The following is a 12,496-nucleotide window of genomic DNA, read 5'->3' on the forward strand; positions in this document are numbered from 1 at the left end:
TTCAAACACATTTCTCAATCAATGTTTTGGTGTCATGTTGCGTCTGTGTTTCCCACTATTACAGAAAAACGTATCTAAAATATGACAGCATAGGAAAGTAAACAGATAACATTATACCTTTTGGCCATAACTGAGATGCTCTGTGCAGTGTTTACAAATCAACATCATTAAAATGTGTATAACTTTGTCATTTTGATTTTCCTGTCCCAAAACAAGGAAGTACTCACTCCTGCTACTACACAGTAGCAGGAGTTTAGAATAAATTACATTAGATTAGATTTCCATATGTTTTTCAACTTTGTTGTCATTGTGCAGAGTACAATTATCGAGACAATGAAAATGAAAGGCAGCTGGCTTCTAAACAGAAAAGGTCGATGTGAACAGTATAGACAGGTAGTGCAGTATAAACAGTATATGACATATAGTGCAGTGTAGACAGTCATATACAGTTGCTTAAGTGTTGTGGTGTACAGTAAGGCTACGTGCAGTGACATTAACAGTAACAGTATAAGAGCAGAATAAATATGGATATAGAGTATGAACAACATAGACATATTACAACGCTGCCCTAACTTGCAATGGAACTGCTGAGCTGGTCACTGAACGCAATAGACCGGATTTTTTCTACGCGAAAAGCGGGCTCTGATGAACCTGAATGTCCTGGAGGGACATTCCCGGCTGGTTACACTAGAGATGCATGGGGGAAATGGCAAATCTCATGCCTGGCTGCACTAGACATAGAGGATGTCGAAGATGTGTACATATTCACATTCATGATAATTGGAATGTTATCCTTGGCATGTGGAATGTACATCCAGATTCGGAGGCAGAGAAAGGCCTCCATGGAGCAGCTTGAGACGAGGGTGGACATCGCCACGATTAAGAATGCCGTGATGGGGTTGCGCACCGACAACTCCGCAATTCGAGACTGCGTGGTACAGATGGGAGTGGATGCAGCCAAACGAGATGAGCTGGTGAAACTAAGCGTGGTGAGAGCTATGCGAGAGAGGGATGAATAAATCGGCGGAACCGAGGCAACAACTTGAGACTGTGATCGCTCGTGATGGTTCGACAGGGACACATGTACGGCCGTGCATGTAGCCTGTTGACTGCCTTGAGATGAACTGCAGCCTTATGCTATTGTTGCTGCGACGTCCGAAATGTCGAAAGTTAACATGAAAAAAAAAAAAAAAGGAAGAAAAAAAAAAAGAAGTAATAAAATTGTATGGGTAATGGGGGCGGGACTAGATAAGCTTTGCTTCTCCCGCTGTCCCTTTCGGTCACGTGTATGAATATAAATGATGATGTATGCAGATGTTGATTACTTGTCATGCCCGAAATAAACGATTCATTCATTCATTCATTCATTCATATATGTGCAGTGTAGTAACAGTAACATTTTAAGAGTAGGAAAAATAAGTTAAAGGTGCCATATGTAAGAATGTGGCCAAAAACGGTTACTACATTCAAATTCAAGATACCAAGGTCTTTTAGGTTTGTTTTCTGACGTAACTGGCAACCCGTGGTTGCTCGGCAGCTGAGACTCTACTGACTGCAATGATTGGTAGACGGCGGTAGGTGGCGCCACATGCCAAAACATGATTTCAAAACATAAACATGATTTGCAGTCTGCAAAATATTTTTTTTAATGCAAATTTTGGCTGTACTGTTGTTGGGGAGTTCAGTTTGTTATATGAACATTATTCCTCAGTCTCTGTGACATCTTAGAAGGATTGTATGGCCAGTTGCTTTAGATTTATTACAAAATGCACCTTTAATCAATCGGACCATCGGTTCGAGACATATGCGAATAACAGACAGTTATTGTTTGTTGCCGGGTTGTTGCAAAATCCGTTGACTCATTTTAATGCAGGCAAACCACATTCAGTGAGTCTTTATTATTGAGGTCAGACATAATAATCACACACACATCTTGCACTCGCATAACTTTTTAGCCGCAGATTAAATTCTGCCAAAAGGCCTGCTTATCCTCAGGCACACAGGTGCCAATGTGTACTTCTTTTACTGATATATTTAACGACATCTTTTGTATTACTTCAACGTCGAACGTGTCACTGCACTTACTTACAAGTCACCTTGCAAGAGTAAGTTTGAAATCAATAGCACCATTCTGGAATCTATACTGCAGATAAATATTTCTACATGCAATATCCCCCAGCATCCATCAGAGGGCCATGTGGAGCACTTATTTCTTGTGTTATGTGTAACAATTATTTGTGTTCCTTTGTCAGGAAGAAACTAAGAGAGTGCACAGAGAAAAACGTGAGTCCACACAGTAAACAAATTCAAATGAGTAATCTGTATCTGATCAGTGATATCATTGAAATGATTAAAACATATTATTCACCTGTGAAAGAAAACCTGATGTTGTTTCCTGTTCTGTCCTCGTCTGCAGGCTGTGTCTGGCTCCAGTCTTGAGCTCCACGGCTTGAGTTCTTCAGTCAAAGAAGATCAGCTGGACAACGTTTATGCCAACATCGCAGTTCCATCCTCTCCTTCTCTTGTAAGTGCTGATCAGGTGGCGCTTCTCATTCACAAATGAACTCACATAAATGTAGTTAAAAGCAAATGTTCAAATGCAAAGACACAGTACCATATTTCCTTTTTTATTTAATGAATTCAATGCTCTGCTCTCACTTCAGTCCCTAACTTCTGACGAAACTGACGTGATGAACTTCAATCAAACACAAAGCAACTGATGTTACACCTCCCATAAAGTATGTTTTTTTTTGTTTGTTTTTTCCTGTAACACTGCACAGCTAATATTTTGTTTCAGTGGTCACAAACTCAAACAACCTTAAAAGTCACTTCAAATGTGAGTATAACTCCTAAAGTCTACAGTACAGTGCCCTCCTGAAACACTTTTGTTCGTCTTAAAGGCAACTACATTATTAAATCATCTGTAACGTTGCTCTGACCTTGTACACTGGATTTGAATGTGCTTTGTCTTTTGTCTTCACAAAAAAAACCAGCAAAAAACCCCACAAAGCCATTCACTTCCATGTTAGTTATCTCTCAACAGTTGAGGTACTCTACCTTAATATCAAATCTAGTCAATATTAACATGTGTAGACACAGAAACAATGCCCAATCCATTACTTTACTACTTCATTCATATCATTGTTTTCTCTTCAGGTCCAAAGCAGCAGCAGAGAATGATGATTCTGTGATCGATGCTACTGTGGCTAAATCCAGAGGAATTGCAACTTGAACCCCTTTTTTTCAAGTGTTTAAATGCTTTTATTATCATTATTATATTTTACATTCATAATGCATTTATTTTTGTTTTGCTTGGTCATACTTTATGTCAATTCAGGTATTTCATAAGGAATAGAAGACAATGCCACAGAGGGAGAGGCACTATTTAATCAAGATGATGCTATATCCTTCACTTGTGTTTCATCAGTTGCAGTTATTGCTATTCACCACTGTGGGGCAGTACAATCTCTGAAATGTAACCCCTCTTATTGAAATGTGGTTTTATATTTATCCCTTGGGTTGTGTTGCGAAATCAACATTTAATTGTTTGCCTCTTTTGTTTTGATATTATTATTGTCATTATATTATTATTATCGTTATAAATAAACATAAATTTCGATTTATATCAACTCTGGAACTCAGATGATTTATTTTGGTAGAAACTATTGACCGGAAGTGAGTCTCAATCCTTGTTCCGGCTGACTTGACTCGACTTGACTCTTGTTTCTCCTCCTCTGTTCGGTTGTTGTAAGCGGAGTCTACAGTCACAGAGCGGTTCACGGTGTGGGCTTTCCCTGTCGGCAGACGCAGCAGCGTTTACAGCCACATTTCGTGGATTATTTCTCGTTTTCGTCCAGAAAACTCGTTAACGGTTGTCTTCACGGCGCAGTCATGGCTATGACCGGGGCGACGTAGAGAGGAGAGGGGGGGGTTAAATTTCTCTTCTCGTCCCGTCTGTCGACTTGAAGTCAACGGTGCAGCAGAGAAGAACCGAGCGACCTGAGTTTCTCTGTGTTTGGCTGATATTTTTAAAAAGTTGTTTTTCGTTATTTTTCCAAGCAGCGGTATAAACATTTCTCCCGGGTTAGTTTTTTTTTGTTTTTCGGTTGAGTTTTTGGAGCTTTGGAGTTTTTTTTCCTCGGAGAGCTGGCGAACTGAGAGCGGCTCACTGAGTCGGGACTGACCGCTGGAGTTGGTCCTGAAAATGGAGGCTGTGATCGAGAAGGAATGCAGCGCGCTCGGAGGACTCTTCCAAACTGTGATCGCAGACATGAAAGTAAGACGACCTACTACTACTTACTACTTCAATACGAACTTTCTAACTATAGTTATTTAAAGTGACTCCGCACACGTCACCGCAATGTAAAAATTTGAACACCGTAGAAAACTGAATAGCTCAGTCACGTAACTTTAGCTCACATCTACTTGTGAACTGGAAGAGACTCCCACGCCTCTTTATTTTACATATAGTCTATACAATGATATAGCGTTTACAATTAATCAGTCGATTATTTTCGCGAATGATCGATTAGTTGTTTGGTCCAGAAAAATGTTCATGTTCTGTACTTAACCACTGTACTGTCACTGAAACTAGAACATATTCACTCAAAAGAAGCTGAAATCAGAGAAACCGCTCTTTTCACTATCCAAATAAATTTTAATTAATGAAGTTCTCAATTATTTGTCGATTAAAAAGATTAATTTATAACCCAATTTTCCAGTATTAATACAGCCAGTATAGTGTGTTTGGAATTGAACCTGTTTTCATTTTTAAATATTGCTATGCTTCTGTAAGGCTACAACTAATACTCACTTTCATTATCAATTAATCAATTAGTAGTTCTAGAAAATGTGTTGATTTGACCACAAACCAAATCTTTTCTTTCACTTTACTGATCTAGAGAAACAAATATTCAGATATAAGAAGGACAACATGTTCCTTTTTGGGGTTTTTTGTTTTGTTTTTTAATTAAAATACAAAAAAACACTCAAACTGATCAATCGCTTATCATCATAGTGGGTGATCAGTTTAGTAGACAGTTACTTAACCATAAATTGTTGCAGCCCTATACTCCAGATTTAGGTAAAAAAGAATGTATTAGCTGGTTTCAGGTTGAAGTTGCTGCAGCAGCCACCATTGGATACAAGCTAAATTTGGAAATCAGTCACAAAACTAGGGCATCTTATTTTTTGATGTTATTTTTGACCGTGGCTGATGAGACAATTAGCAGATTTCCCAGCTGCTGTACTCTTGACTGGAGGAATCCAGGGAATGTAGCTGCCAGGCTAGAAAATCACCAACAGGCTCTGAAGGCTTTGACATGTGCGGGTCAAATGGCCAGCCATCAGGTCTACTGGAGTCAGGAAGTTTGTTATGAATACTACTCAGACAGTCAGCACTTCTCCCCATGCCTTGTTTCACTTGACTAGGCAATTCATGGACCCCCTGTTTCCACACTGTCAGGTTACTATGCTGTCAGTGGAAATATGCAAATGCAGTAGTGTATTTGCCTTGTCCTCTCCGACATAAAACACATTTTCAATAGTGCCTCACAGCTCACAGTGACTCTGCAGTTAAAATCCAGTTGTTCCTAAATGGGGACCCAGGGCCCCTGCAGGTCCAAGGCACAGTGTCAGGAGTGTCTGTAAAAAGTTTTCAGATTAGGCCTATATTTTTGTTTTAAAAGTTCCCAGACAACAATCGGATCTTAAATTATTCTTATTTGCCACATAGTCATATCACCATACAGGAATGCCTGATGGGTTCCCCTGTATACTTTCATTTTATATTGTATTAGGTGCTTTGACTTAAAATAATTGAGAACTGATCTAATCTATTGGTAAGAGTGAGGCAATGCAGCGAAGCTGGTTTGGCATGGTACTGGTGAAGTATTTGATATGGAGCTGGTAGACTTACTCAGATAGATGACAGATGAGAGAAATGCCGAGGCAATGAGAGTAGAGAAAGAAAGAGGGGACAGTGATAAAAAAAGAAACAAAAGTGATGTAAGGGAGATCAAGAGACTCAAAGGGAGGGAATGGGAGATGGCTGCTAGTTGGGTGTAATATTTGGCACCATAACACGACATTTCTCAGGTCTTTGACAGTCGTAACACACCACTGGCAAACATGTGGTCATGCTATATCCAACGCTCTATCATGAGCTGTCTTATCACCGTGTTAACATCCTCTTGTCAGTGCATTAGGCCACTTGTTCTCCATGATAGTTTGGACAAAAGCCTCTTCAACTATTTTAAGCTCAGGACCTGAACTGGGTAAATTAAATTTAGAGTTCCATTGGGAACCAGGCTCATCAAAACATAGTGTTAGTGCCCTTGTTGTGCAGAAGAGGCACGTAACCCATTTTACAACATGCAGGACAAGATTTCATTGCCTTTTGTCCAGGTAATAGATCATATCGTGAGGTAAATAAGTTAAACTAGGAGCAAAATGAAAATATGTTAGACTTATCTGCATTCTTTATATAAATGATAAAAATTATAAATATGGGAAAACACTTTTAGAGGTGATTCATGAGTGGGGTTACATGAGGAAAACGTGTAAGCCATAGTTTCTGTTTATACCTGTAGATGAGGCCAGTGAAGCCCAATGTTGTTTTAAACTGTTATGAAACGGTGAGAATTCTTGAATCTGTCCTGATGGTTGTGTTGTTCTTGTTTTTTTCCCCCACAGAGCAGCTACCCTATTTGGGAGGACTTTATCACCAAGGCTGGCAAACTGCAGTCGCAGCTCAGGTGAGTGAGTGACTGTATGCAAGACGTACAAAGTATGTCAGTGTTTCTGTGGGTTCTTATTGACAGTGGATGGAATCTATACTAAACTATTACAAGGATTAAAACTGCAAAGAGGGAAATGAAAATTTCTCATTCATTTAGCTGCTCTTGTAACTTAAAAAAAACACAATGATGTAATTCAATATATGGTGTTGTAGATTTTGTATGTGTATTTATATTTTTTATCTATGTAGATTTTTTATTTTATGTGTGTGATAGTTTTATGTGTGTGATAGTTGTATACTACCTCTGTAGTGTTTACTACTAAATCTTTTCTTTCAACCTTTGAATTTTATTTGGCTTTTAAATATCAGTCAATATTCTTCCCAAGAAAAATGGCCACGTGTCTAACAAGCACTGATGTTGACGTAAAAGCCTAATGTCTTAACAATGCTGTCCATAGGTCAATATCTGCCCGGCTGGCCTTATTTAATCTTTTTAAGCCTGATTTAATTTGTTTTTCTAACACTGTGAATGTACACACCTCCTGTCAAAATTATTCCATGTCTTTAGCTAACAATGGATGCTAGACCCGGTCACCTCTCCCAGTTGGTTTTAAGTGGCCACGTGTCAGGAGACAAACAAGTTATGGCGGCTGAAATAAAAGCTCATTGTTGAGCATGTACAATAAATTAGGATGTCCTGGGGTCTGAATTATTCTTTGATTGACATTACTGGACATTTCTCTCCCATTTTAAATATCCACGTGTCCTCAGACAGACTAAGACTGACAGTTGTATAGAGGCTTTGGGATTTCCAGGGGCCACTCAGTGACCCATTCTTCCATTTTTCTCAGTATTAAGGCTGATTAATGGTGATATGTTATTTACGTGTGCCCTTAAATTAGAGGTTGAATATGTGACCTTGTCATGCTAAAAGCTCAGGGGAGTATTTGTGGCCTGGTTGCTAATGACTGGCTGTTGATTAGTTTGATGTCTTTGCAGCAGGGCAATGATGAAAGAACAAATATGGGGGTTATTATCATGATGAGAAGATGAATTATATCTGCAGTGCCAGTGTGTGCTAGAGGGAGATGGAAAAGTATTGATGAAAGGTAGATGTGAATGAGTGCAATGAAAACAGTTTTCGTGAGTAAACGATGGACATTTAGAAGTGGCGTACCTCAAACATTCCAAAATTTGTTTGTTGTGTTGGAAAAATATTTTTTAATGGTGGATGTAGCGTGCAAGAGGAGCAAATGTGTTGACTGATGAGGAAACCACACTGTTCCTCCACTTATTACTACAATGATGAACTGATGCTGCTCCGTAAATCAGCAGCCATTGGGACTCTTAATTTACGTCATCAGGTTTGCACCTTGTTTTCTCTCTTTGGTGATATGGACTTTGGCATCACCTGCTGCTTATCTTGATGAACAAGCTCCCAATATTCACAACAGCACAGATAAATGCACATTTTCTTTTAGCGAATCCTTTAATATTTAGTTGCAATTTGCCATACATTTCATTGGTCATACTTGTTTAATTCATTCAAATAGCTGCCTGCCTTTAGTCCAGTATCACAATGTGCTGTGGTGCATAATCACTGACCCATAGATATGACGAGTAGCTAATGAGATGCATTCAAAGACCCTGGTAAATTGAATCCCTTCCTCTGGATCTACTGTGTGTTGAGCTGAGAGGATCAAGTTCAAGATGCATTCAAGAACTCTCTTGAATTTCATCACTTTTGCAAACACCTAAGCTAGTCATTGTAGCAGAAAGATTGTTTTTATAAATACAATCATTAATAACACATTTGCCTTTTTAGTTGCGAATAGTGACAGTAACTGATTACAGCTTGGCCTATGCCTATGGAGTTTACTATCTGGGCTTACTCACCGTGACCTACAAATAAGACTGTCTGCGTTAAAGCTGGTCTCCAATACTAGCAACTAGCCCCTTTGACGACTGCCTATCCCCCCACCCAAGGACCCCTGTAATCTGTTTTGAGACTTGACTTCATAGAGGGGGCTCACACACACAGACACACCTTCCCACTTTGGCCTGGATAAGTGACTAGCCAGCAGTGGTAGCAACAAATGTCTGTTTGTGTAATGACGTCCTGAGGCAGACTACTCTGTAATTTAGCCCCTTTTGCTCCCCTCTCACAAAGCAACTAGGAAATCAACCAATTACAGTGTTGGCTGTTCTGTCTGTTTTGGGTCCAAATATGGTCTGTGTGTGTGTTGTTTCTTATATTATACAGCCATATTACATGCACACATACACATGAACATAATACACACTCGGGATGGAATACAGACTAGCTGAGTTCAAATCACAGTCCCGTTTTAACTTGTCAGTGTTTGGTCTTTTTTGGTGGGTCATGTTTAATGCCGCTGGGTCAGAGCCAGGTTTGCACACAGGCCTTCCCCTCCTTTGGTTAAAAGTTCATCTGGTGATGCAAAAAGACCTCAAAGCTTTAAAGTCAGCTTTTGAACTAGTGATTACAAAAATTGTGCTCAGGAAGGAGGCCAATAGTATTTTGATGGTAGACAGACGCCACATAAATAGATTGAACAGGTTCATAAACAGATGCATGTAAATCCCTACAAGTAGTAGTAGAGTACTATTTTAGTTAGGTATGTTAATATATATTAGTTTTTGTATGTTGAATCAGATTAAATTAAATGTACCGCCTCCATGATTCACAGTTACTGCAGTTACATTTGAGTGTCTGTTTAGCAAGGAATGGCGGGGGATAGCAGCACTGAATATGTCATTGTGAGGAAGATTATGCTGCTACTACACCAGGGTCTATGCCTTGTCCTGGCCAAGGCCTTTTGCTGTATATATGTTAAAGTAATTTGTCTTGACTCGAGGACAGCGCCGTTTGCAGATTTTATGGCCAATGGTTGCAGCCAGGTCATTGCTGAACTACTGTCTAAAGCTCAAAGCTTGTAGAAGCAAGAAGCAACAGTGTGCTTACAGCAGTTGGTATATACAGCCTGTATATATTCTTTCCTTCTCCATATGGGAGGAAAGTGTGAGATATATGTCTCGGCTATCTTTGATGTTGCAGATGTATTGAAACTCATTTTAGTGGTCTGTCTTTCCTCTATAATGTCTCTGCAGCAATGCTCTTATCATTATTATTCTGTCTCCAGTTGTACTTATCATAAAAGTATGAAAACATGTACAAAATTGAGGATCATATTATCAATGTTACTAACTCTAGTGTCCTGAAAACTAGAGCAAGTTCAATTTGTTAGCATTTCTCTTGTTAAAGCATTGAACACATTATCTTGCACATGATCATTATGTGTAGTCGTAAACGGCTGCACACTGTACTTCAGCGTATGGTTTTCTCTCATATTAAAAGCCAAAGTCTTAAGCCAAAACCACTTCCATGGAAACCTGTTTTAAATTAATGAGTTAAACTTGACTCAACAAGACTTGGCTGCAAATGCATGATCCATTTCATAGACCATTGTGTACATGTTATAAATTAGTGGAGGCAGATATCAGCTGGAGGTTCCTTGGGTACCCACACTGGGCTGTAAATAGAAAGGAATCTGTGTGTGCCTGCGTGTATGTTTCTTTTTCCATTTGTAGGACACACCCTTGGATCTTCTGGTCAGCTCTGCAACAACACAGGACTTATCAGGCAAAATCACTTCAAGTTTCTGAGTGATAATGGAGAGTGTTCCATGAATGAATAGCAATAGACAATGGGTCACTTTAATGTAGAAGAATATAAAGACCTTTAACCATGTTTGGATTTATAATTTCAATATTCTTTTCCTCATAAGAGCTCTCAGGGCCAGGTCGTTCTTGCTGTGCTCCACATCCATGGAGAGCTAAATGTGCATACATGCATGTGGTTCCGTTCATACTGAAACAAGGGTCTGCGTCAGTCTAGTGTTCCACACATGCATACTTGATCTTGCATTCCATTCCAGCTGTGGCAGTTTCTCACCAGGGTTTCACCCTCTTTTCAACTGTGCTGAGTTGTACATTTGTGGGAACCAGTGGATCTCCTCTCATAACCTCAAGCAAGTGTCCATGGTTACTGTCTTTTTTGTTGTTTTTCGTGTGACCAAAACAAAAGCACGCCATCAACTGTACTGATGGCACTCAGTGCCTATGGTCCACATGGACTCATCCGTCCGCTCAGGGTCCAAGTGGATGTCAGCGGAAATGGGTGGATAACTAAAATTACGCCACCAACAACCAAACCGCTCCACTCGGTGCAAGCCCGCCTTATGTAGACTTCGTCAGTTTACTCTCCCCTTAAGAATATCACCCGAGCCAAAAGCTCATGCAGCAAATTAAATTCTGCAAATGCCTTTCTCACGTTGTTCAATACACATAATAAAAGACACACTGTTAAGTTTCCTTAAAAAAAATCACTGTTTCCCTCGGCACATCAAACGTGAGAGTCACTGTTACAGCTATTGTTTTGCACCGTGTTGAAAGGTATGAGTCTGGTTGTTTATGGATTCCGAGGTTGTTTTTAAAAAGGTTTTTTCTTGGCCCATGGAAGATAACAAGTGTTTTCAAATCAAGGCGCTTGGAGTCAGAACAAACAAGCTTTTGTTGCTGAATATGCTTTGGAAAATTTGGAGTCAGTTGTGTTTCTTTGTGTGACATGAGTGATGGCTACTCTCTTCTCTGCCGAGGAGATCAGATATCACACACATGCATGTGCACACACACACAAGGACCATCTCCATACGTGTGATCTTAACAAGTCTGTTTTTATCAGTTGTGCAAGCACTCCCTCCAAAGCCAATTAAAGTAACTGGTCAGACAGAAGGATATATGGGTGAATAGTTGGGATACCACTAAAATGGTGCCTGTAATGACGAAAAGGAGGCTGTATTTACGCTTTTTTTGGCCAACTGTACAAGATGGAAGATAAGCAGGTATGACTTGTACACATGCCATAGGACCCTGTTTCATTTTAGAGCTGAACAAAGTAGATCCCACACTGATCCTTTCATTGATGAGTAGGTGTGAGTGTGGCAAACTCTGCTCAGGAGTTGCTCTGCTGAGCCAGACAGATTCCAGCGGTCTCTAAGTAATCACATAGACATTCCTCACACAGCAGGGCATACTTTAGTTTAAACACACACACACACACACTTATACACAAGCACAATCATAGGTCAGAATTCATAATCAAAATGTACCACAAATTCATGTACGTATTATTTGTGCAAATTCATGCAAAATATATACAGTACTGTGTGCAAGTCGTGCATCATTAGATTTGTTTGTAGCAATGCTTTAATGACCATACTGTATAATTATCAATCACTTAACTGGAGCACATCCAGAAAGTACGGTAAACACGTATGCAGTTAAATAAGAAAAATTATTTCAGAAAAAACAGCTTCTACAGGTTAAAGTATTTGGTGTTACCTACCCTTACAACAAGCACAACCCTCTTAAAACTGGAGTTGAATCCAAATTTTATTGGTAAAACCTGTGCTTGTTTAACTATTTCATGTGGAAAAATATCTACTGTGAAAAAGGTCTATTACTACAGCTTTATTCAAGACATGCTTGAGCATTACATACACATGCTGCATGAGTTAAAGTCATTGACAGCTTGCGAGTATTTAAGACCAACTTTCAGTCACATCATTCCAATACAAATGCCAATGGTCACAGTGCACCGCCAGCATTGTTGTGTTTATGTCTGTCAAATTCTGAGTCTTTTGCATGCTACTGTTTTTGTTTTTTGATTTCAGA

General features: G+C 39.5%; 1 protein-coding gene across 1 annotated transcript in view; it reads left to right on the forward strand.

Moving 5' to 3' along the window:
* Positions 1-4,134: 4,134 nt before the first annotated feature.
* LOC310933389 (protein MTSS 1-like) overlaps positions 4,135-12,496 on the forward strand; it is a 45,775-nt gene continuing 37,413 nt past the window's right edge. The window contains exons 1-2 of the mRNA XM_083896867.1: positions 4,135-4,276; positions 6,694-6,755. Of these exons, the coding sequence (XP_083752993.1) occupies positions 4,205-4,276; positions 6,694-6,755 (134 nt within the window). The 5' untranslated portion in view covers positions 4,135-4,204. The remainder of the gene's footprint in view (positions 4,277-6,693; positions 6,756-12,496) is intronic.

The sequence above is a fragment of the Microchirus variegatus genome (assembly GCF_963457635.1).
Source record: "Microchirus variegatus genome assembly, chromosome: 1".
NCBI lineage: Eukaryota > Metazoa > Chordata > Actinopteri > Pleuronectiformes > Soleidae > Microchirus > Microchirus variegatus.